At 50.1% G+C, this 23,915-nt stretch overlaps 1 protein-coding gene and 1 long non-coding RNA gene across 2 annotated transcripts; one reads left to right on the top strand and one right to left on the bottom strand.

The window, feature by feature from the left end:
- Positions 1-3,999: 3,999 nt before the first annotated feature.
- On the bottom strand, positions 4,000-11,231 carry Hmox1 (heme oxygenase 1). The gene is made up of 5 exons (XM_005077748.4): positions 11,049-11,231; positions 9,341-9,461; positions 7,815-8,306; positions 6,157-6,256; positions 4,000-4,879 (listed from the first exon to the last, which is right to left on the bottom strand). The coding sequence occupies exons 1-5, from the start codon at positions 11,072-11,074 to the stop codon at positions 4,746-4,748; spliced, it is 873 nt and encodes a 290-aa protein (XP_005077805.1). The 5' UTR covers positions 11,075-11,231; the 3' UTR covers positions 4,000-4,745.
- A 325-nt stretch (positions 11,232-11,556) lies between these two features.
- Positions 11,557-14,363, top strand: LOC121135725. Its single transcript, XR_005872830.1, has 2 exons — positions 11,557-11,966; positions 12,383-14,363. It is a non-coding gene; the product is annotated as an uncharacterized LOC121135725 (long non-coding RNA).
- Positions 14,364-23,915: the final 9,552 nt, after the last annotated feature.

Here is a 23,915-nt window from a genome sequence, read left to right as displayed (position 1 = left end):
CGGCCCGCCATTGGGCCGCCCCGCGCCCGCCGCGTCCCGCCCCCCCCCGCGGACGGGCTCCCGAAATGATTGGCTGCGAGTCTCGGTGACGTCACGCGCCGCCTCCTTCCGGCCTCCATCTTGTGGAGCGGGACGTTTTGGCGCGAAAGTTGTGAGGAAGGGGGCGCCCCGCAAAGATGGCGGGGCGCGGCGCGAGCTCTGCGCGCGTCTCGGCTCTCAGACGGCCGGGCGGCCTCCGGCGCTAGCGGACTGGGTGCGCGCCAAGCTCGCGCAGGTACACAGACACCAAACACAGGGCGCGGTGAGGCCTCCTAGCGCCTGAAGCTGCACGAACCCCCCCTTAAACGGGCTGGGGAGGGCGGGGAGGGCTCGTCCGCTCGGGGCTCCCGCTGCTCGTCCAGAGCACCCTGGTTCAATTCCCAGCATCCACAAGGCAGCGCACAGACTGTCTGTAGGTACAATCCCAGAGGATCCGACACCGTCACGAAGAAGAAACACCAATGTGCACATACATATTTATATATATATATTCGTATATTGTAAATACATATTGTATATTGTTTACGTATTGTATATGTGTGTATTGTATATACATATTGTATATATGTGTATATTATATATACATACTGTATACTACTGTATACATATGGACCTATATACATACAGTGATGTCGATTCTGTATGAGAAAAATCACCCCTTTCCGAGCTACTGGAAGAAACTAGTGTGCCCAAGCGGTGTCTTCTTGCCCCGGCCCAGCAGGAGGTGCCAGAGTGCCATCCTGGGCAGCTCACCTGCCTGACAGATGCCGCCAGCAAGCCTAAGCTGCCAAAGGTGTTTTCTTTCATCCAAATTTAGGTGGTGGTGGTGGTGGTAGAAAGTTTTTAATTCTTTGGCAGTGCTGAAAACATTTGAAATTCGCCAGGCGGTGGCGGCCCACGCCTTTAACCCCAGGCTGGTCTCCAACTCACAGAGATCAACCTGCCTCTGCCTCCTGAGTGCTGGGATTAAAGGAGTACACCACCACCACCCAACTGTTTGTTTTCTTTTAAGTTTTTTTTTTAAAGATTTATTTATTAATTACATATACAGTGTTCTGCCAGAAGAGGGCACCAGATCTCATTACAGATGGTTGTGAGCCACCATGTGGTTTCTGGGAATTGAACTCAGGACCTTTGGAAGAACAGTCAGTGCTCTTAACCTCTGAGCCACCTCTCCAGCCCTGTTTTTTTTTAAGTTTAACATGTTTATTTTACCTAAATAATAGTGTTTTGCCTGCATGATTGTTTGTGTATCAGGAGGTCTGAGAGCCCCTGCAATATAAGGTTCATGAGCCACCGTGTGGGCACTGGGAACTGAGCCATAATCTCTCCAGCCCTCTATGTTGAAACTCTTGACCAGTCTGCAAGAGATGTGAGCCATATCCAGACAGGTGAGGGTGGATGGACTGTTTCCCTGCCTATCCCTGCTTCAGCTCCATCTATAAAGACTTGAATAACCATTAATATTTGAAATGCCCCAAGGCCGTAGCTCTAGCCAGAGAAAATGGAAGGTGACAAAATTATGGTCACTGTTTGCTCCAACCAGTCCCCTTGGATGGGACCTGTTGCCTAGTCTCTGTGAGAGGATAGAATCTGGACTTTGATCTTTGCCTGCTGGGAGGCACAGCTGGTCTCAAGATGTCTTCATTGACTAAACCTTTGTAATTCTCTTCCTTAACTCCATCCAGCCCCGTAGTCCACTTCCAGTCCATCAGGGCTGGGGCAGACTGGGGTTGTGGCTTAGAGCTGCACGGAACTGGTCCGTGCAGGGTCCTAGATCTGGTCTCCAGCACCACGTGTCCTGGAAAGTAAAAGACTCATTCCCCATTGCACAACTGGAAGCTGAGGTAGTAGCTCACTGGCAGAGCCTTGCCTGATATGAACAAAGCTCTAGATTTGATTCCCAGCACTGAAAAGAAGGGGGCAGGGGTGGCTCAGTCCACGCTGGATTTCTTCCCTGTTGCTATAGTTAGTCCTCTTTGAAGTCTGTCCAGTTTTAACTAGTCTCTGGTTTTGTTCATCTCCTGACAACTGATAGAAAGTACTTAACTACTCCTTTGTGGAATTCAAAAAATAGTTTCTCTGTTCCCTCTTCTTTCCCCACTCTTCAGGTGCTGTGTGTGAACCCAGGGCACCCCACATGCTAGGTAAGCACTCTACCGCTGAGCTACACCCCCAGCCCTTTGGTTTATTTTGTAGGCACGGATATTTTGTTTGCATATGTATCAGTGTACTCCATGTGTGCCTGGTACCCAAGAAGGCCAGAAGAGGGCGCTGTGAGCCACCCGTGTGGGTGCTGGGAATCAAATTGGGCTCCTTTGTAGGAGCAGGCAGGGTTTTTCAGTGCTGAGCCGTCTGTCTCTTCAGGGTCTCCCCTTCAACCTTTCTTATTTTATCACAGTGAATGCGTTCACAGATGAGGCGACTGGGTCCACAGTAGGAGAGCTATCATTGCTATCTGATGTCTATGCTTTGCATATATCTATATCTCTAGCCTTAATTTCCTAAAGAATGGCTTCTGGACCTGGTTGTGTGCGTGTGCGTCTGAATCCTCCTGGATGCCTTTCTTGTATGGTGGCTCTGGGACCCCACCCCTTGGCGTAGCTCTGAGCTCTGCGACTAAGTACCTCCATGGAGTTCTGGAGTCTCTGCATCAACTGTACTGCCATCATCCGCGGTGGAAGGCAGGTGTGTTGCTCATTTGTCCCATGAGCAAAATGACATTCAAAGCAATGTGCCCAAGATTTCAGACTTAGTAATAGAGCCAGCACAAGGGACAAACATCTGCCAACTCCCAGACCTCTAGGACTGGTGGTACAAAGTAGGTATCTTGTCCCTGCTCTGCCTCCAGTGAACAGTTTCGCTTTCCCACAGTGGGAGCTGTATGTTCAGTGTTTGCATGGCTTTCATCACCTGGGTTGAAACCCTCCCTGGTATTGGGCAGGTTTGCTGAGGGTTTACACAAGCATGGCAGGCAGATGACTCCTCCAGTGCGAGAATCAGAAGACACTGGCTTGCCTCTGCATAAGAGAGCTGTGGCGATGAGGCCTTGGAATTTAACATGCTTCCCAAGCCACAACGGTGAGGTCACCATCACTGTATTAATGTCACAGGTGGTGGATCTGATTCCCAGGGGGTGTAAGTGACCAACTCCAAAGTAGAGTAGCAGGTGGTTCAGCGGGTAAAATGCTTGCTGCCCAAGCCTGAACTCAACCTCTGGAACCCACATCCAAATGGAAGGGGACTGTCTCCTCACACTGAGTACAGGGCTACGCATTCCAGCATGCATCACACACATACACACAAAAGAGAAAAGTTAGAAAGAGAACTTGAACCCAGGTAATCGCCTCTATCCCTAAGTACCATTATTCAGAGCATATCATCTTTACCCCTGCATCTGCCCATGTGAGCCTCAGTAAATGTGAAGCGATAGGCCAGTCAGGCATGATGTGTGTGCTTGTGATCCTAGCACTGGGGAGGCAGGGACAGGAGGGTCCCTGGAGCTTACTGACCAGCCATTCTAACTGAATCAGGGAGCCAGAGGCCAGTGAGACACTATCTCTAAACAGAAGATGGACTGGCCAGGCATGGTGGCACACACCTCTAATCCCAGTGCTTGAGAGGCAGAAGTAGGGTGATCTCACTGAGTTCAAGGCTAGCTGGTCTACATAACAAGTTCCAGGCCAACCAGCATTACATAGTGAGATCCTCCCTAAATAAATAAAAGCCAAGGTAGATGATTCCTTAAAAATACCTGAGATTGACCTCTGGCTTCTGCGAGCGCGCGCACACACACACACACAGTCAATAAGATCTGCCCAGCTGCTTAAAGCTCACTTCCAGTGTGAAGCACAATCCAGGATTGCAGCTACCAATGCCACCATCACCTGCCCTCCTGTCAAGCACTGAAGAGACATGAGAAGGGTAGCAGGATCAGCAAAGACACGAAGACACTTCCAATGACTGTCAAATAATGTTATTTATTATTTCACACAAAAGTTGGAGACCAAGGTTGCAACTATTAAATACCTCTTTCCCACCCACCCCTCCAGACAGCCCAACATTGTTAGAAAAAAACACAACAAAATACCACCATTGAGGTGTAATTGGGGAAATAATAAAAAGAAACAAGACAGAACATCTCTGCACAGTATACCAACGTGGCCATAACACCGGAGGAAAACAGCCGTGGGCAGCTCACACCATGGGCAGCCACCAAGGGCACTGGGCTCAGAACGGCTGCCACTTCAGGCCACGGTTTCTTTTCTTTTTTCTTTTTTGGTTTTTCGAGACAGGGTTTCTCTGTATTATTTTGGAGGCTGTCCTGGAACTCGCTCTGTAGACCAGGCTGGCCTCGAACTCACAGAGCTCTGCCTGCCTCTGCCTCCCTAGTGCTGGGATTAAAGGCGTGCACCACAAGCGCCCGGCCAGGCCATGGTTTTGAAGAAGGAATAATGGTCTGCAGCAGGAATTTGGGTTGCTGGTTTCAAAGTTCAGGCCACTGGCTGGGTATGCTTCTGGTGAGGGAAAAATGTATCAAGCATCTCCCTCCATTGCACAGAGAGAGGAGGGCACAGGGAGGGGTCTCGGAGCCCCACAAGCTTCTTAGAGGCCCAAGAGAAGAGAGCCAGGCAAGATTCTCTCCTCAGAAGAGAAGGCCCTTCATGGATAGAGTTCGCAGCCCCTGGGGGCCAGCACTTTTGCATTCACATGGCATAAATTCCCACTGCCACTGTTGCCATCAGAAAGCTAAGAGTCAGGACCCATCGGAGGAGTGGTGTCTGGGATGAGCTGGTGCTGATCTGGGGCTTCCCTCTGGATGTCTCTGCAAGTGTGGTGTCTGAAAGAGAAAGACAGACAAGGTCAAACACATGCAGCCCTGGCTGTATGACACCAGAGCACACAGAGTAAAAGGAGACTTTGTGTGTGTGTGTGTGTGTGTGTGTGTGTGTGTGTGTGTGTGTGTGTGTGTGTGTGTGTGTGTGTGTGTGTTTCGGCCACAGCACAGAGTGTAGCCAATGCTTGAACACCGTCAAAGCTAAGAGCTCACTCACTCTCAAGCTGTTCATTCTTCATGCTCAGTCATGTCTATTAAGGAAAGTCCCCTGACCCAACCAAGCCGCTAACTCCATCAACTGGCCACATTTCAGCCCACTAGAAACACTACTAGTAACCGGGCCATGGGACCCTGTCCCAGTTGGGAGAGCCTTAGGCAAAAAGTGCATTAGGATGGCACTGAGCAAGACAGCTTCACGTAACCTGTCCTGCCCATCCTGTCACCCACTCCCTGTGCCACACTGCCCCACAAGTGACAGGTTCAGGGAAGGCACATTTTGTGTTGCTTTGGTCTTTTTGGAAGTCTTACTATAGGTCCATCTATCATTCTTCGAGGCACAGGAGATGGGGGAGGGGCTGGCACCCAAGGTCCAGTAATTACATGTCTTCCTAGTATCCCCTAGAAGGTCAGCACTGGAAATAGGTTCCCAAAGCCCTGACTCATGTGGGGGCCTTCTGGGAGCCCTCAGTGGGTCTGGAAAAAGAATCACTTACAGTCCCCACTATTTGTGAAGGATTGAGGCAGAGGATTGTTTGATCCCAGGGTTTGAGGCCAGCCTGGGTAACCTAGTGTGACTGCCTCAAAAAATGTTTCAGGGGGGACTGTCCTAAATAAAGGATCTGCACTGGTAGCTCCCTCTTTTTGTTTGTTTGTTTGTTTGTATGTTTTTCAAGACAGGGTTTCTCTGTATTGTTTTGGAGACTGTCCTGGAACTAGCTCTTGTAGACCAGGCTGGCCTCGAACTTACAGAGAGCTCCGCCTGCCTCTGCCTCCCGAGTGCTGGGATTAGAGGCGTGTGCCACCAATGCCTGGCCGCACCAGCGACTTCTAAGGAATTTCTGTACACTTCAGTCAATATAACTTAGCCCACCTACCTGATTTCCCAGTGTGGGGAAACTGAGGTAGCAAGCGTTACAGCTCACCCAGTCACCCTGGGCCCTTGTTTGTGCCCTATTTCTAATTTAAAACATTCAGAAAAGAGGAGAATAAAGAAAGCACACAGACAGATAGCTGGGCCATGTTCCTGCCAAGAAGAGCCAGAGGCAAGAGGGCACCTTTACCTTGCACCAGGCTACCGGGCCGCTGGCGAGGGCCCTCTGTCTGTGAGGGGCTCTGAGCCTTGTGGTCCTGTGTCAGCAGCTCCTGAAGCTCCTCGAACAGCTAGAAGATAAGACATATGACCATGTTAATGCACTCGGCGCTGGCCCCAGCTGAAGGCAGAGCTGGAAGCGTGCCGTGAAATACTGTGGAAATGACACAACTTAAGAAAACTATCACACCCATGCATCTTTCACCTACCTCATGAGATACGGTGGGTGTGGCTGGTTCCCCTGCCTGTGCCTCCCCAGTGCTGCCTGTCCCTCCACCTGGTCCCCACCAGTAACAGCTGTCCTGAATCTGCAGTTCAGGGTTTTATGGGCATGCTCATAGGGAGCCATCTCGCCTCCTCTGAAACATCACTCAAGCGACTGTGTGGCGGCTGTGCAACATACAACCTGCTGTCTCTTCTGGACACTGGCCAGCTCGTCCTTTGCTAAAGGGTGTGCCATAGAGGTCCTAGACTGTTCTTCAGGTGAGGAAACCACAGCTCCTGGAGTAGGGCTTGCTTGAGACTGACCAGGGCTCAGGAGCAGACACAGCTCTCAGCTGGGCTGAGTCTGTTTGCTTGTTTGTTGACTTGCAGGCAGGGCTTCCTCTGTGTGGCCCTAGCTGTCCTGGAACTTGCTCTGTAGACCTGGCTGGCCTTGAACTCAGAGGTCAGCCTGTTTCTGCTCCCCAAAGAGTGTAAGGGTTAAAGGTATGTGCCACCACCACCCAGCTTCATATCCTCAGAAAGAAACGGATGGTCTAGATGTGGTGGATTTAGAGATTTGAAAGGATAATTCTCTAACAGGTGCTTGCCTGGTGAGCCTTTTAAGGAATCCCAGGCTGGAGAGTGGGGAGCCAGGAGGTCATGAATTGGAAGCCTGGCCACCACAGCATCCCATCAACAGGACACTATACCCATCCAGCTCTATCTTTCAGGGCCTTGCTCAAAACCAACTTTCCTAGGGGCGAGCAAGATGGTTCAGAGGTTAAGACCACCAGTTGCTCTTCCAAAGGTTCAATTCCCAGTATTCACATGGCAACATACAACTGTCTGTAACTCCAGCTCCAGGGGATCTGATAACTTCAAACATACATACATGCAGGCAAAACATCAATGCACATAACAAATAAATCACTACAAGACCCACATTTTCTTTCTCCCTGTATTGAGGCATTTGCAGAAAGAAATGAGATACCTCTGTGGTGTGTAGAAAGATCTCCAAAAACAAATGCCACCTGAAGCATTTCAGCCTCTGAAAACCTTACAGTGCCAACCTGTCTAGGCACAAATGCACAAGTCCCCTTACACTCACACCACTGTCACAGGATGCAATCTCCATGATGGTCATGTCCCACGACAGGAGAGCAATGACATCACAGAGCCTACCCTATAACAGTCCTCTGCGAGGTGAACTGCGTCAACTTTCTTACCCCTCGCACCTTGAGGATGGATGCTATCCTCTCTATTTTACAAATAGAGAAAGTGAGGAAAAGAGATGAAGAGATGTGTCCACAATCACCCAGCTAGTAAGCAAAACAGGTCCCTGGTCCCAAGTCCTTGTACTTAACTGTGACTCTGGGACCCTCCCTCCATAACAGGGATGTGGCTTGAAGAAGCAGTGGGACTCACCTCAATGTTGAGCAGGAATGCGGTCTTAGCCTCCTCTGTCACCCTGTGCTTGACCTCAGGTGTCATCTCCAGAGTGTTCATGCGAGCGCGATAGAGCTGCTTGAACTTGGTGGGGTTGTCGATGTTGGGGAAGGTGAAAAAGGCCAGGCCCTCACCAGAGCTGGGCAGGCCCAGGGCCTTCTGTGCGATCTTCTTCAGTACCTGGCCCCCTGAGAGGTCGCCCAGGTAACGGGTGTAGGCATGGGCCACCAGCAGCTCGGGATGAGTGCGCCCCACCTCATGGAGGCACCTCACGTAGTGCTGTGTGGCCCGCGTGTAAGGGATGGTCTTCTGCCAGTGGGGACCGTACCAGAAGGCCATGTCCTGCTCCAGGGCCGCCTTTCGGTGCAGTTCCTCGGGGAAGTAGAGCGGGGCGTAGACTGGGTTCTGCTTATTGCGTTCTATCTCCTCCTCCAAAGCCGTGTAGATGTGGTACAAGGAGGCCATCACCAGCTGAAAACCAGAGGCAGTTTCTCAGGTCCCCAGAAGACCTCTTCACGACTGCCTTCTGGAAGGCTCCCTGTCCCTACCACCCGAGGACCTCTCCATCTCCACCCAGTCCAGGGCTCTCTATTGTGTATCTCATGGTCTCTTTTTCTTCTCGTTTAGATTTTTCGGCACACACTTCTTCTGTGTAGACCAGGATAGTCTTGAACTCACAGACATCCGCCTGCCTCTGCCTCCTGAGTGCTGGGATTAAAGGTGTGCACCACCACCACCCAGCTGTATCTGGTGTTTCGTTTCTTACTGACATCAGTTTTACAACTGTTCCAGGGAACAGCAAAATCAGAGCCTATTGTATACACTGGGTATTTTTAAAAGCCCTGCTGTCAAAAGCCCATTTCTCAGATGACCGGGAGATGAAATGAGCTGAACTATCTCACTGTGAAGACAGGACACTGCGGGGCTAAGGCAAACTTCCCCTTGCCTTCAGTAACAAATTGAGTCAAAAAATCTAGGTATGGTGGTACATGCCTGTGGTCCAAATACTCAGGAGACTGACTCAGGAGTATCGAGAGTGTCTGAACTATGTAGGGAGACTGTTCAATAATCCAGGAACCAGGATTGTAGGTCAGTGGGAGAGAACCTATCCAGCCCATGCAAGGCCCTAGGTTAAACAGGTCAAGAGTACAAGCTCTGAAATTAGGCCATCTTTGTTTGGTTTTGGTCTTTTCCAACTAACGCTGACTGTGGCCTCTTAACCTCTCGGGGCTTTCCTCTTATCTACTCCTCAACGTTGAGACAACACAGAGTTAAGATGTTCACCTCATCCTGCTGCCCAGGCTCCTCTGTCAGCATCACCTAGCAGGCCAAGAACTTGTCGTGTGACCCTCTCTCTGAGCTAGTGTCAAAATTAGTAGGATGATTTCCTTGGACAAGCCCTCATCATCCCTAGCTCCAACCTCCCCGTTCAATTATTGGCTTGAGCCCTGGGCATGTGTGCTATACTCTCCCCCAATGCTCTGACCAACCTACATGTCACATACCTTAAAGCCTTCCCTGGTCACCTGGCCCTTCTGAAAGTTCCTCATGAATTCAGCATTCTCCGCCTGGATGTGCACCTCCTTGGTGGCCTCCTTCAAGGCCTCAGACAAGTCCTGGGGCATACTGCAGAAGAAGAGAGGGCAGTGAGTAGGGGGCAGCTGGGACCTCACCGTCTCAGACTGGACTTGCAGACAGGTCCAGCCTCCAAGAAAGACCAAGCCATGGTCTTAATCATGCAAATAATCGTCAGCCATTAAATACTATGGGATATAGCCTCCCAAAGCACAAGGAGAATTCCTATTCTAGTTATTCCCAGAGAAGGGAGGGAAGGTATGGCCTAACCACAGACAGGAATCACACCAGTCCCAGGACCATGCTCAATCAATGGTAAATCTTCTTATTTTACTTTATTTTTGGTTTTCAAGACAGGATTTCTCTGTTTAGCCCTGGCTGTCCTGGAACTCAGTTTGTAGACCAGGCTGGCCTTGAACTCAAGAGATCTGCCTGACTCTGCCTCCTGAGTGGTAGTATTAAAGGTAAGCTTTTAGATCCAACATGAAGGCATTTCTTTCAAAAAGTTTAAATTACAAATTCACAACCAGCTGGGCATGGCAGTGTAGCCTTTAATCTGAGTACTCAGAAGCAGAGGCGGGTGGACCTCTGTGAGCTTGAAGGCTGCTCTATTTACACGTGTATTTCAGGATTGCCAGGGCTATGTAGGAAGACAAAACAAACAAACAAACAAACTTGTAAACACACCCACGTTAGTCAAGGTGTCTGCACTGAACAGTCTTTGTAATCAGCTTTACTCAAAGGAGTTCTGCAGCCAGAGTTCAAGGCCAGCCTAGACGACTCAGTTAAGACACTGTCTTTAAATTAAAAAGGGCTGACGTTGTGCCTTTGTGGTGGAGTGCTTGGCTGGAGTGTCTGAAGTCCTAAGTTCAATTCTTAACGCTAAAAGGACAGGGGTCAGGAGCAGACAGTAAAGGTGCTGGCCACCCTGCCTCATAACCCCATCTTCCTTGAAACCCACTTGTTGGAAGGAGAACAATGACCCCTCAAGTTGTCCTCTGACCTCTATCTACTTGTTTAGTGTGGCACACATGTGGCCACTGTACAGGGACAGAATAAAACACGGTGGTGGTGGTGCACACCTTTAATCCCAGCACCAGGGAGCAGAGACAGGCGAGTCTGTGAGTTCCAGGCCAGCCTGGTCTACAAAACAAGTTCCAGGACAGCTAAGACTATGTACAAAGACCCTGTCTCGAAAAAAAAAGAAGCCTAAACAAACACACACACACAATCGTAGCCTAAACCCTCTAGTTCTGCTATTGCTGCCTCGGGGTGCCTCGCCATTCTCCTGTGAGGTCGAGAACTACACAACCAAGGTTATATATTATATATCCAGCCTGACAAGTGACCACTCCGCGCTATCAAGAGAGCCAGTTCCCCACCCCTCGCCCCCCTTGGATGCTGAGTCCAGGATCTAGGACTCAGCAGTGCGCTCACCAGCCCTCAAACCAGGATACCACAAGGACACTCCCATCCTGTCACGCACAGGGTGCCAGAGGGGTGAGTCACGTTTTCTCCCTCCAGCTGCCCATGGCTACAGGTAGAATGGGCGCTAACTCGTTCCCTGGCCCCGCAGCATTTCCAGGCTGAGCAGGGGACGCGGGTCGCCACCCTTCCCGTCCCCACGCAGCTGCTTGCCTGTCGGGCTGCGCTGGGCGTTCCATCCTCGGGCTGGGCTGGCTCAGGCTGGTTCCGTCCGCTTTAGGCTCCCGGCTACGCTCGAGATGGGTCTGCTCCCGCAGGCTCCACTCAATGGCTGTCTGCGGAAGGTCTGGAGGCGACGCTGGCGACTGTGAGCAGCTGCCCGAGCCAGCCCTTTAAGTAAGCGGGTCACGTGGCCGCCGCCCTGCTGAGCCCGAGTTCTGGTTTATGTTGCAACACCCCGCCCCCGGGCGGGCTGGCCTGGTCTGCAAGGCGATAAGTCATATGACCCTGGCAAGCAGGGTCTTAAAAAAAAAAAAGAAAAAGAAAGAGAGAGAGGGGGAGGGAGGGAGGGAGGGAGGGAGGGAGGGAGGGAGGGAGGGAGGGAGGGAGGGAGGGAGGGAGGGAGGGAGGGAGGGAGGGAGGGAGGGAGGGAGGGAGGGAAGGAGGGAGGGGGGAAAGAAATCTGAGTTACAGGATTTGAATCCTTTCCAGAACCCTCTCTACTCAGTGACAAGAAGACAGGAGTAGCTCCCTCGGGAATCTGGACGGTTCCAGAACTAATAGACAATACTTGTCAGAGTGAAATGGTGAAATGCTGGCGGGCAACCCTGGGGACTCTACCTGAGTCTGCCTTCCCAGGGCTCTGAGGACAGCGCCTTTATGGACACTCGGTCCTTGCTTGGCTCGCCCTGCTGAGACTAAGTCTTCATGGTTGGTCTCCGCGTATCATCGCGCAATCACGGTGGGGAGACTGAGCAGAGGATGAAGTGTGCTGCCCGGGTCTCATGTGGGACACCATCTGGGTGTCTGCTGCCTCCTCCGCGCTCTCCTAGAACCTGGTCCACACACACCATGACTTCCTGATGCCCAAGAGCGGAGGTTCATCACCGGGACCCACCGAAGCTTAGCAGGGTAGGGCTTGGACAATCACCTGAATCCTGGTGATGCGGACCCCTCAGGAACTCGACAAAGAGTAAACAAATATACTGGGTGGTCCCTCAAAGCACCCAGAGTTCTAGTCGTCCTTTTGAGGGTTAGAAGTGAATTCCTTTAAAAATATTTATATTTATTTCATGTGTATGTGTGTGCCCGAGTATGTGTATGTATGCATTCATGGCGCGCGCATACAAATGTCTGAGAAGGCCGAAGGAGGCGTTGGATCCCCTGGAACAGGAGGTGGGAAGTTGCCCACGTGGGTTCTGGGAACCAAACTCAGGTCCTCTGTAAGGACAGCAAGTACTGTCAGCCTCTGAGCCACCTCTCCAGCCCAGAAGTGACTTCTGATGTCAACAAGGATTTCATTTCTTGTTTGCTTCTTCTGTTTTTAGGGATATCATTTAGAATGGTGGTTTCATGTCCTCGGCTCTGAAAAAAAGGTGAATGGAGGTTGGCAACTGCCTGTCAAGGGTGGGTTCCCCCACAGAGAGAATGGGATGGCCCAGCCTCGCCTGCATGTGCCCAAGAATCTGTGGGACTTGGTGAAGAGTGCTGTCATCACTTGCGCCACTCGGAGCAGTGACAACAGAATACAGGCTCCTCGTAACTGAAGACCCCAGCTAGCAGTGACAACAGAACACAGGCTCCTCGTAACTGAAGACCCCGGCTAGCAGTGACAACAGAACACAGGCTCCTCATAACTGAAGACCCCGGCTAGCAGTGACAACAGAACACAGGCTCCTCGTAACTGAAGACCCCGGCTAGCAGTGACAACAGAACACAGGCTCCTCGTAACTGAAGACCCCGGCTCGCAGACAACTCATTTCACACTCTCAAGAACTCCACCAGACAGCCAGGCGGTGGTGGCGCACGCAGGAGGCGTGAGTTCTGTGAGTTCAAGGCCAGCCTGGTCTACAGAGTGAGTTCCAGGACAGGCTCCAAAGCTACAGAGAAAAAAGAAAGAAAAGAAAAAGAACTCCACCAGAGAAGCCTACGGGTTGACTCTACAGAACAGGACAGAGGCTTAGGATAGGATGTGAATTCACTGTCACAGGAAGACGCCGCATATCTTCTGCCTGCGAATGGCGTGCACAGGATAAGTGGCTATGAAGTCTGAAAACCAGCAGGGGCTTCCCTAGGTGCTCTGGGAAGGCCGTCCTCCCCAGGGCGGGTGGAAAGCAAATGGGAGGGTCTCTGCCCACTTTGTGCTGTAAATCCGCAGGGCCGGACCTGTGCCTGGCACATGGTAGACAGTTAATAATCGCAGCAAGCGTGAGGCTGGACAAAGGCTGCTGACCGCAATGGGGATACTGTTAGTTGGCTGTCACGGCACTAAGCTTCTAGAAAGGCTGAAACTGAGCTATGGTCACAAAGTGCAGTCCTAACCATCCTTGCGAGTACTTGCTGTGTGCAGAAGCTCATCTCATCCCCACAGCAGCCCACAAGAGCTGCCCAACCCACATCTCCTCTCTCGTCTCTACTTGACTCTAATGAGGTACAGTGAAGTCAAGGAATTTTCTTGTCCCTCAGCTATATTGTTGGCAGAACAAGGACTCTAGCTCTGGTAACAGGATGTCAGGCCTCCCTTCTAAGCACCCTATCCCAAGCCCTGTCCTGGAGGGTCCAGGAGTTTAGGGAAAATCTGTAGATCTAGAACCAGTTATTCTGAGGAACGCAGAAAATGAAACTCCCACCGTGAATCTTCTTTTCAACACGGGCAGCTAGGACACAGGAAGAGAGAGACACTGACTCGGCCTGTGGCCCCATCAAAGGTAAAACCTTTGCTCACCCGGAGTTTCTGACTCCTGGGGTCTGGCTTGTTCTCTGGGAACCTCAGATGTAGCTAGAAGATAGGCTACACAGAATTTGGGGACAGAAGCAGTCAGACCAGGCTGTTCTGGTCCCTTCCCAACCCCTCCCATCGCCCCTGACCCCTGTGCGCCCCCCCAAGCCCGCCATGCCCACACTGACTCGGCTTCCTGACTTCCTTTGCCTCATGCAACCAAAAGACCCCAGTCCATGGCCTTCTTCCTGCTTCCCACATCAAGACCAGAGGAAGATTCTGAAGGCAGATGTGAGACTGTCCTGGACATCCCTCAGGATCCAAGGTCGTTACAAAGTGCATGATGGGTCCAGATGCAGTTGATGGATGAGGAAAGAGAGGGCAGAGGAGGACAGGAAGATGCTGGCCTGCCTCCTATGAAGTTGGGGGACGGGCTGGAGTGATGGTTCAGAGGTTAAGAACACTGACTGCTCTTCCAGAGGTTCTGAGTTCAATTCCCAGCTACCACATGGTGGCTCACAACCATCTATAATGAGATCTGGTACCCTCTTCTGGCCTATAAAGTTGGGGGACACCCACCCGAAAGCTGACATGCACAGTCAGCCTCGGGACGCTGAGGTGTGTGTGCATGTATGTGTGGTGGGAGGATGTGTGTGTGTCTGTGTGTGTGTGTGGTGTGTGTGAGTGTGTGTGTGGTGTGTGTGAGTGTGTGTGTGTGTGGTGTGTGTGGTGTGTGTGTGTGGTGTGTGTCTGTGTGTGTGTGTGGTGTGTCTATATGTGTGTGCATGTGTGTGTGGTGGGGGGATGTGTGTGTGGTGGGATGTGTGTGTCTGTATGTGTGTGTGTCTGTGTGTGTGTCTGTGTGTGTGTCTGTATGTGTGTGTGGTGGGGTTGGGGAGGGTGTATGAATGTGGGAGGACAGGGGTGTGCTATATGTGTGCACCCCAGTTTGAAGTGTTTCAGACAGGGCTTTACAAACAATTTAGAACCAAACAAGAGGCTTCTGTACCTTGCTAGAACTTTCATTTCCTCCTGCTCGAGGCTAAAGCTGCCCTTTCACCAGCTAACTATTCTATTCAGAGGAAAGCTGAGGAAGCAGAGGGTGACTCAGCAAAATCTGTCTTCCCTTTGTAACCCCCCTCCCAACCGTGACACAGCATAAAAGCCGCTACAAAGCAATGAGGAAACCACACCTCAGCACTGGGGGAGGGGGGGAGGCAGCTGCAAGGATTTGGGTTTTGCTTCTAGGCCACTGTGGAAAACAAGGTCCAGGCGCTGGGTGGGGTCTGGTCCTGGGCCCGGACAGAGTTCTTTGTGCCTTTTGTCCCAGTTAGACGACAGTAAGGGGATCTGTGTGGGTATCTTCACGAAGGAGTCCTCAAGCGAGGGCATGTTGAGTACACCATGCCTGAGACAGACCAGGAGGGGACTCCAGTGGGGGATAAACAGCGTGTATACATACACTGTGTACCAACAGAGCACACAGCCCAAAGCTGAGAAAACTCCCAACAGCCTGCCTGGTACCAAGACATGGAATTCCGATGACAGGAGGGTCCATAGTAAGGTAGAGACCCTCTGACAGGCGGAGAAATCTGTGTAGGACAGGAAAAGAACATTCCCGATGATACAGCTGCCAAAGCAGAAAGCCAGGGCAAATGGCAGCAGACCCCCAGTGGAGAGCCCACGGCAAACCCTCACACAGACAGACAGCAGGTGGACAGCTGGGCCAGACAGCTGGACCCCTCCTCATCCCCACTTTTTCTTTCTCCTCCAGTGACTTGACAGAGGCAGTAACAGAGGAAGCTGCCCACCCCTGGTCAACACCTGTCACCGGTTCCCTGCTGCCCCGGGGGTAAAGTGCACAAGGCCTTTATCCAGGCCCACCTGGAGATCTAGCCGAGCCTACCTCTCTGGCAGAAGACTCTCACTCTGTCATCTCCCTACACCAAGCATTGCAGACCAGCAAGACTGTTATCCTCAGGGTTGCTAGCCCCCACTAAAGTAGCTCTTTCGCCCAGAGACTAGTGTAGGTGCCTGCCTGTGACCAGCACTGGGAGATGGAGTAGGAAAAACAACCATTCACCAAAGATGTAGGAGTTACTATAGCAAGCTTTTCTGTCAGGACCAACAGACAGCTCACAAATAACATGTGTGTGTGTGGCGTGTGTCTGTGTGTGTCTGGATGTATGTGTGTCTGTGTGGTGTGTGTGTGTGTGTGTGTGTGTGTGTGTAGGGGTGTGGGGATGTGGGGGTGTGTGTGGGTGTGTTTGTGTGTGTGTGTGCCAGTTTAGAAACAAACAAAATTTAGAACCAAACATAATTTATTAATTATGAAAGCTGGGTCTTAGCTTACACTTGTCCCAGTAGCTCTTATAAATTAAATTAACCCATTCATATGAATCCGTGTTCTGCCACGTGGCATTATCTGTCTTCCATGCTGTACCTCCGCTTTCTCGCCAGGTCTTGCTGGCAAAGCTGCTTTTCTTCTTCCCAGAGTTCTCTCTCTGCCCAAAAGTCCCACTTGCAATCTCCTGCCTAGCTATTGGCCACCCAGTATTTTATGACACCAAGTACAACAATACATCTTCATTTGGTGCACAAATATCCAAAGGTACCTACCATATACCCACTAGGTATGAGAAAGAACACCAAAACGCAGGCTCATCCCACGTGAGATCACTCCACACTTACTAGAAGGGCTTAATTAAGAACATGGATGACAGCTGGGCGTTGGTGGCACACACCTTTAATCCCAGCATCGGGAGGCAGAGGCAGGCGGATCTCTGTGAGTTCGAGGCCAGCCTGGTCTACGAGCGAGTTTCAGGACAGCCTCCAAAGCCACAGAGAAACCCTGTCTCGAAAAACCAAAAAAAAAAAAAAAAAAAAAAAAAAAGAACATGGATGACTCCTATTGCTACTGAAAACTTTTTTATTGAGGGTGATTAGAATGTTACCCTAATAACATGCTGTTTTAGCCAAGGATTATTTTGAACTGAAGATAATAAGGCCCCCAAAGCTCTGTGCTCTTCAAGCCCTCATCTGCTCCAAAGCAGGCTTAGTATCATCATAGGAGATAAAAATATTAGATTTTTTCAACCCCAGAGAAAGTCCCCTAAGATGTCGTTTTGTTTGTTTTGCTTTTTTGTTGTTGTTTTAAGACAGGGTTTCTCTGTGTAGCTTTGGAGCCTATGCTGGCACTTGTTCTGCAGACCAGGCTGGCCTCGAACTCACAGAGCTCCACCTGCCTCTGCCTCCCGAGTGCTGGGATTAAAGGTGTGCGTCACCACTGCCCGGCACCTAAGATGTATTTTATTTTAGGTGCATGGGTGCTTTGCTTGCATTTATGTCTGGGCACTACATGTGTTCCTGCTATCTAAGGAGGCCAGAGGAGGGTATTAGATCCCCCAGAACTGCATTACAGATGACCGTAAACCATGGCCTCGAGAGTGCTGGGAGGGATCAAAGCCGTGTTTCGCCAGACACAGCTTCACTCGTCTTTTCATTGTTGTTTTACTTACAGCCAGATAGCCTAGGAGGTAAAGGGCAAAGGTTCCTAGATCAAACCACTCTGTTAGAGTTTCTTCAAGCACTAAATATCCACCTATGGTCCAAGCAAGGACTTAGGTTTTAGAGACTGTTCAAACTGAGATAACCTATTTATCCAGTGACTGGATAAAGATGAACAAAATAAACAGGAAGGGACAACTAACTCACGCTCAACACCCACGTCTTCAGAATAGTTATGCTGAGTAAAGACAAAAGGTTGTGGTGGCACACACCTTTAATCCCACAACTCTGGAGGCCGAGTCAGGCAGATCTCAGTGTGTTCACCTCCAGCCTGGTCTACACAGCGAGTTTCAGGACAGCCAGCTCTACACAGGGAGAGACTGTGTCAAAATTCAAAAAGTGGGGGGGGGGGGCGCTGGCTGTGCAATTCCATTTAGTTAAAAACGTGCATAAAAATACATAACTAACGTAAGATAACTCATGCATACACGCACGTGTGTGTTATATAACATACACTAACAAAATCTAGAAAATGTCAACTAAATTAATCAGATAGTGTGTTACCTGGCAGAAGGCTGGGCTCACCAAGGTGAGAAAACCCTTAGGGAGTAATGAATTGCTCAGAACCTTGGCAGTGGGAATGTTTTCACAGATTATGGGGCCTGAACTCAGCACACTTTGTACCTTTGTAAAGCTTGTTACAGTTCCATTACAGCTGCATGAAGCTACAGATTCAGTCGAAGCTTTCCTCCTTTTTTTTCTGTCGGCAGTCACCTTTGGGAGCCTGCGCTCCAGATCCCTATGCCCCAGACACCCAACCCACCTAGCTGTAAGCAACCCAATATTGGTCAGCAAGATGACACAGGCATCACCTTCCTAAGACAGAGCTTGGTGGCACCACACAGGCATTGTCCGCATATTTGATGTAGGAGGCTTGGAAAGCTGGCCTCAACTCCTGCCTGGAGGCCACACATCCACCTAAAATGTGGAGCCAGATGTGCCTGGCATCCTGCATGCTCTTGTTTAGAGCAAACCACTGGGCCTAAATACTGAGTGTATACAGAGAGCCACACCCTTTCCAGACATCACCCAGCCTCCCTCAGCATCTGTTTGGACACCTGTACCACGAGGGCCATATTGCCCTGTAGAACCTGGCTATAGCTCCAAGTCCTGGCTTCACTTGACTGCGCATGAAGAAGGGCAATGTAAACGCCAATGTAACAGACTTCAAGCAAAGGTTTGCAGCACAAAGCAGGATCTGGTGAATAACTGTGTGCACTTGAACAGCCTCTATTTCCTCATTGACAAAAGGAGAATTAAAAATATCACCCTCTCTGTGAGAGAGAGGGCTGGGTCACTTAATATCTACCCAAAGAGGGGGTGGAGGGTGGGAGGGTGGGAGGGTGGGGGGTGTTGGTGGTGCACGTTTTTAATCCCAGCACTTGGGAGGCAGAGGCAGGTGGATCTCTGTGAGTTTGAGATCAGCCTGGTCTACAGAGTGAGTGCCATGACAGGCTACAAAGAAATACAGAGAAACCCTGTCTTGAAAAATCAAATCAAAACAAAACCTCAGAATCGGGTGCGCCTCGGGGGGAAGAACAGAGGAAGTGTCCACTATGACATTTGGTCAGAGAGAACCAGTTCCCCTTCCGCCATTCAGTTTCAGCTTTTCTCCAATCTAGAAATTTCTGGCAGAGTATACGGAGCAACCCTGACAACCTGAGTTTGATCCCTAGAGGCCTGTAAAGACAGGAGAGAACCAATCCACAAAGCTGTCCTCTGACCTCCGCCTGCTGTGAAGTTTCACCGGAGACAACTACTCAAGCTGGATTTATTAACCAGCCAGTGAACACACTGGGTGCTCAGGATCCCAGTGTAGCCCTGAGCCTCTCTCAGGGTGAGCTTGTGAGCGCAGAAACCATATCCTGGGTTGACATACTTCATTTAACAAGAACAGTTAGCCAAAAGCAGAACTACAGACTCCAAAAAGCAAGATTAGCTCATTTAGAGGCTTTCCTTGAACTATGTAACTATGTATGGACTTTGATGGATTAGGTCTTTGTTTTCGTTTTGGCAAGTGGTGCTGTCTATACGGCCTGAATGGTACTTCCATCATGGAGTTAGTTGTGTTAAGGTCTGGGGACCTACTAAGGCCTGGGGTCCTTTTACGTGCCTACCCCACACACAGACAAGTAAATTTTTCTTGGGAAGTAATTTTAAATGTCCAGAAAAGCAGCAATAATAAATAAACAACAACAAAAAGCTCCCAAAGAATCCCTGTGCACCTTTCTTATTTGTTTGTTTGTGACAAAGTTTACCTGTGTGTCCTGGAACTCACTCTGTAGACCAGGCTGGCCTCCAACTCACAGAGATCTGCCTGCCTCTGCCTCCCGAGTGCTGGGATTAAAGGCGTGCGCCACCAATGCCCGGCTGCAATTCTTAATTCTTTACCCTTAAGTTCTTTACCAAGTTATACCTAGATGACAGTTTCTTTGCACTACTGTACAGTTGCAAACAACAGGAAAGCCTACTGCTATGGCTCATTATACTGCAAGTGGAGGCAAAATGCTTTAGGTACAGAGCTCTTATCTGGTCTTGGAGTTACCTGACACGGCTGATTAACAGGGAGAAAGTATACACGTGTATGTAACATAAAAGTATGTGACATAGGAGCCCCCAAGGAAGCAGAGACAAAAACTATTTGGCCAGGCAGTTGGTGGCTCATGCCTTTAATTCCAGCACTTGGGAAGCAGAGGGAGGCTGTTCTCTGTGAGTTCATAGCAGCATGGTGTACAGAGTGAGCTCCAGGACAGACAGAGATACACAGAGAAACCCTGTGTTGAAAAAGAAGAAGAACCATTTGGAGGCAGGCACTCTTATGTGAGTTTGCTAAGGGGATCCGTAACAGGCAGAGAGGCTGTGGGGTGAGCTGGGTAGACATCAGGAAGAAAATGTCCATATACCAGAAAACGCACATAATAGAATCTGCTTGGCTCCTGCTTCCTGACTCAGGCCCCACCGCCTTCCTCCGGGCCTGTGGCTGGCTTCCTGCACATGGAGGCTGGATTTCCTGCTTTTGTTGTTGGTATTTTGTGGGCTGTGTGTGTATGTATGCATATATAATTTTGTTTAGAAAAAGGGTTGTCCTGCCGGCCTAGTTTTCACTATATAACCCCAGGCCACTCTTGAATTTGCTAACTTACCTTCTGCCTTAGACTCCCAAGTACTAGGATTACAGGTATGAGCCAACATGTCCTGCATCGGTAGGTGGTCGAACTCTCTCTCTCTCTCTCTCTCCTCTGCATAGCCCTGACTGTTCTGGAACTTACTCTGTAGACCAGCCCTCGAACTCACAGAAATCCACCTGCCTCTACCTCCCGAGTTATAGGATTAAATGTGAATGTTACCACCTCCTGGCACCTTGATCTTTTTTTCAACTAAGCTTTTTATTTATTTATTTACTTATTAATAGTGGTGAGCATCTTTAGTCCCAGTGCTCAGGAGGCAGAGATAATTGAGTCCCAAGCCAGCAAGGGCTACATAGTGAGAGCCATTGTCTTTTTCTAAGCCTGTAGCACAAAATAATTGGTGTGCCAAGAGGCTGGGAAGATGGTTCATTGGGTGTAAGTGCAATCCTGAGCATGCGAGTTCACCCTCTGGATCCCTTGAAAAGTTGGAAGGAGATAACTGACTCAGCAAAGTCATCCTCTGACCTCCACTGAGTCCTCTCCATCACACACACACACACACACACACACACACACACACACACAATAAAAAATGCAGTTTAAAATAGTTTTAAAATGCAAAAATGGCATACTTGGCTGGGAGGTGGTGGTACATGCTCAGAGGTTGCTGTTTCAAACCAGTTTATTAAAGGTAAGGTCTCATGTAACCCAGAGGGGCTTCGAACTGATCCTCTTTCTGAGTGTTGGGATTACAAGCCTGTACCACCACAGGTGGCGGGTGCTGGTGATGAAGCCAAGGCTTTCTTGCTTACTATGTCCTTAGCATTCAAACTCTAAATGTAAAGCCCGGGGATGTCAGCGTAGGTGGTCAGCAGAGTACAGCCTAGTGTATGTGAGGCACTGGACTCAATTCGCAACACTGAGGAATTAATTGTTCTTTTAAAAAAAATTCTAGTTACCCTTAACCTCCGCTTTGTCACCTTTATGTGTTTCAAAATCACAAGCCAGCTGTTTGTTTTATGTTCCTCCACAGCTCTCCGCCTTTAAGGGCTGGATCTGAGCCTGAACCGAGGTGGCCGGGGCTCTGCAGCCCCGAGGACGTGCCAGCACAGCACGTCTGCTCTCCTTCCTGCCAGGACTCCTCCCCTAGGGTTCAATCCCGAGCAGCTCCAACCGTGACTCAGCGAAAACAGACCTCGGGACCGTGACTCAGCACCACGTTGCCTGGGACCGTGACTCAGCACCACGCTGTCCTCCCCCCCACGTTGACTCAGCACAAAAGCCTCAGCCCCGGGTTAATGGATTGCTTGGGACAACACAGCGCGGATGTTCAGGCTGCTGCTCCGTGGGAGCAGCTGGCTCACTTTACCCCCTGGCTCCCCCTCCTCCTTCCGGAAGCTTGTGCAGGAGAAGTTGTCTGCGGACCCTGCTTAGAGCCTCAGAAGCGTGATACCAGCTGCAGTACCACACACTTGCGTGTCTTAAAACTGCTCAACAGGCTGGGCCTTTTTTGTTTTGTTTTGTGTTTCGAGACAAGGTTTCTCAGTGTGACACCCCTGCCTGTCTTGCTGCCTTGGAACTCACTCGGTACACCAGGCTGGTCTCGAATTTAAGAGGTCCGCCTGCCTTTGCCTCGGAGTGCTGGGATTAAAAGCGTGCGCCACCATACCCATCTGAGTGATCGCTTTTTTAATCCCAGTTCTTGGAGGCGGGTCTCTCTGAGTTTCAGGGCAGCCGGGGCTTCACAGACCAACCCTGTCTCGAAAAACAAAACAACAAACCCCTGCTCATCAGGGAGGAGTCTGGAGATGACAATGCAGGCAAAGACAGACCGAGATGAGTCCCCTGTATGCAGCCATGTGATTCCCCAGGATGTTGGGCAGCGGTGTGAGGAGCTGGGCATCACTGCCCTGCATATCAGACTCTGGGCCACAGGAGGAAACAGGACCCATACCTCTGGACCCAGAGCCAAGCACTGGAAGGAAGAGAGGGGTCACTGTGGTCGCAGTCTGTGAACAGGGCTTCTCCGATTATTTTCTGTTGAGGCTGGAGAGATGGTTCAGGCTGCTCTTCCAAAGGACTCAGAGTCTTTGCCAGCACCCACGTAGCAGTTCACAACCATCTATAACTCCAGTTCCACGTGATCTGACACCCTCACACAGCCATACATGCAGGCAAAACACCGAAGTAATTAACTAAATAATTCTTTAAACAAATTATTTTCTGTTAATAAATTGCTTTGTATAAGCTAAAAACAAAAACAAAAAAACCTGCTCAGCAAAGGCTTGTTTTCCTTCCATTTAATCCTATCCTTGTCTTTTACCTAAAGTTTTTTTAAAGATTTTATTTATTTATTATGTACACAGTGTTTTGCCTGCATGTATGCCCTCATGACAGAAGAGGACACCAGATCTCATTATAGATAGCTGTGAGCCACCATGTGGTTGCTGGGAATTGAACTCAGGACCTCTGGAAGAGCAGCCAGTGCTCTTAACCTCTGAGCCATCTCTCCAGCCCCTTACCTAAAGTTTTAAGTAGCATATTTTAAAGCATGCCCAAAGCTCCGTCCATATTCCATCTCCAGTAGAGGAAACAAAACGAAACCTATTTTGCACCCACTAATTGTGAGGGTGATGCCTGGTGGGGCTCAGGAGGAGCCCACTCAGTGGGTAAGGTCTCCCTCCCTCGGAAGTGCTACGATCAAAGGCTGCGCCACCTAATTTCTTATCTGTATACTCGCAGGTGAGCTCATCTCTCAACTCTCTTCAGAGAAGCTGCTTTTTACAGGGGATGGAGATTAACACAGAAACTAAGAACAGGTCAATGAGCAGAGAGACAGCTGAGTGCTCAGGTCCAAATGAGACCCCCTTCTCCCAGCCCCAGGACTCAGAGATCATCTCATAAGAAGGGTTGGAAAGATTGTTAGAGCCAGAGAGAGTACATGTCTGTGAGGTGATTGCCTTTGCCGGGCATTACAGTGCAGTTGCACATGTAAACAAACTCACAGTAGCTGGAACATGGTTTGCTGTGGGGACAGCAGACCTTGAGCAGAAACCCACTTCCCCTTCAGCCTGGGAGCAGGCAGCTGCGAGATAATGTTTACTAAAAACAATTCAGTGCCATAAAGCTCTTGATATGGCTCAGATAAGGGCTCGCTCACTGAAACACCATGACTTTGATCCCGCCTATGGCTAGATGCTTCTTCCTGTCCCCCCTGCTGTTTCTCCCCAATTCTGGGGGAGATTAAACCACCAGCCAGGAGGGTGAGAAGTCTGGGAGAGTTGTTAGAGAATTGTATGTAGATGGATGGGAGAAGTCTTTAAAAAGGGAAGTTTTTTCTTGGGAGCTTGGCTCCTAAGCGGACTTGGGGTCTCTCTCCTAAGCCGACTTGGGAAGCATAAAGTTTTCTTAAAGCAACCAGTCTCTGTGTCATCCATCCCGACCACC

Source organism: Mesocricetus auratus, unplaced genomic scaffold (genome assembly GCF_017639785.1).
Source record: "Mesocricetus auratus isolate SY011 unplaced genomic scaffold, BCM_Maur_2.0 Super-Scaffold_100041, whole genome shotgun sequence".
NCBI classification, from domain to species: domain Eukaryota; kingdom Metazoa; phylum Chordata; class Mammalia; order Rodentia; family Cricetidae; genus Mesocricetus; species Mesocricetus auratus.
This window is presented reverse-complemented; position numbering and strand designations above follow the sequence as displayed.

Excerpts from the sequence above, each read along its gene's own strand:
- Hmox1 (XM_005077748.4), bottom strand. The coding sequence starts at position 11,074 with ATGGAACGCCCAGCGCAGCCCGACAG. Across the intron at positions 6,257-7,814 it reads CATTCCTGCTCAACATTGAG|CTGTTCGAGGAGCTTCAGGA; the intron begins GTGAGTCCCACT and ends CTTATCTTCTAG. Across the intron at positions 4,880-6,156 it reads GCCCGGTAGCCTGGTGCAAG|ACACCACACTTGCAGAGACA; the intron begins GTAAAGGTGCCC and ends TTTCTCTTTCAG.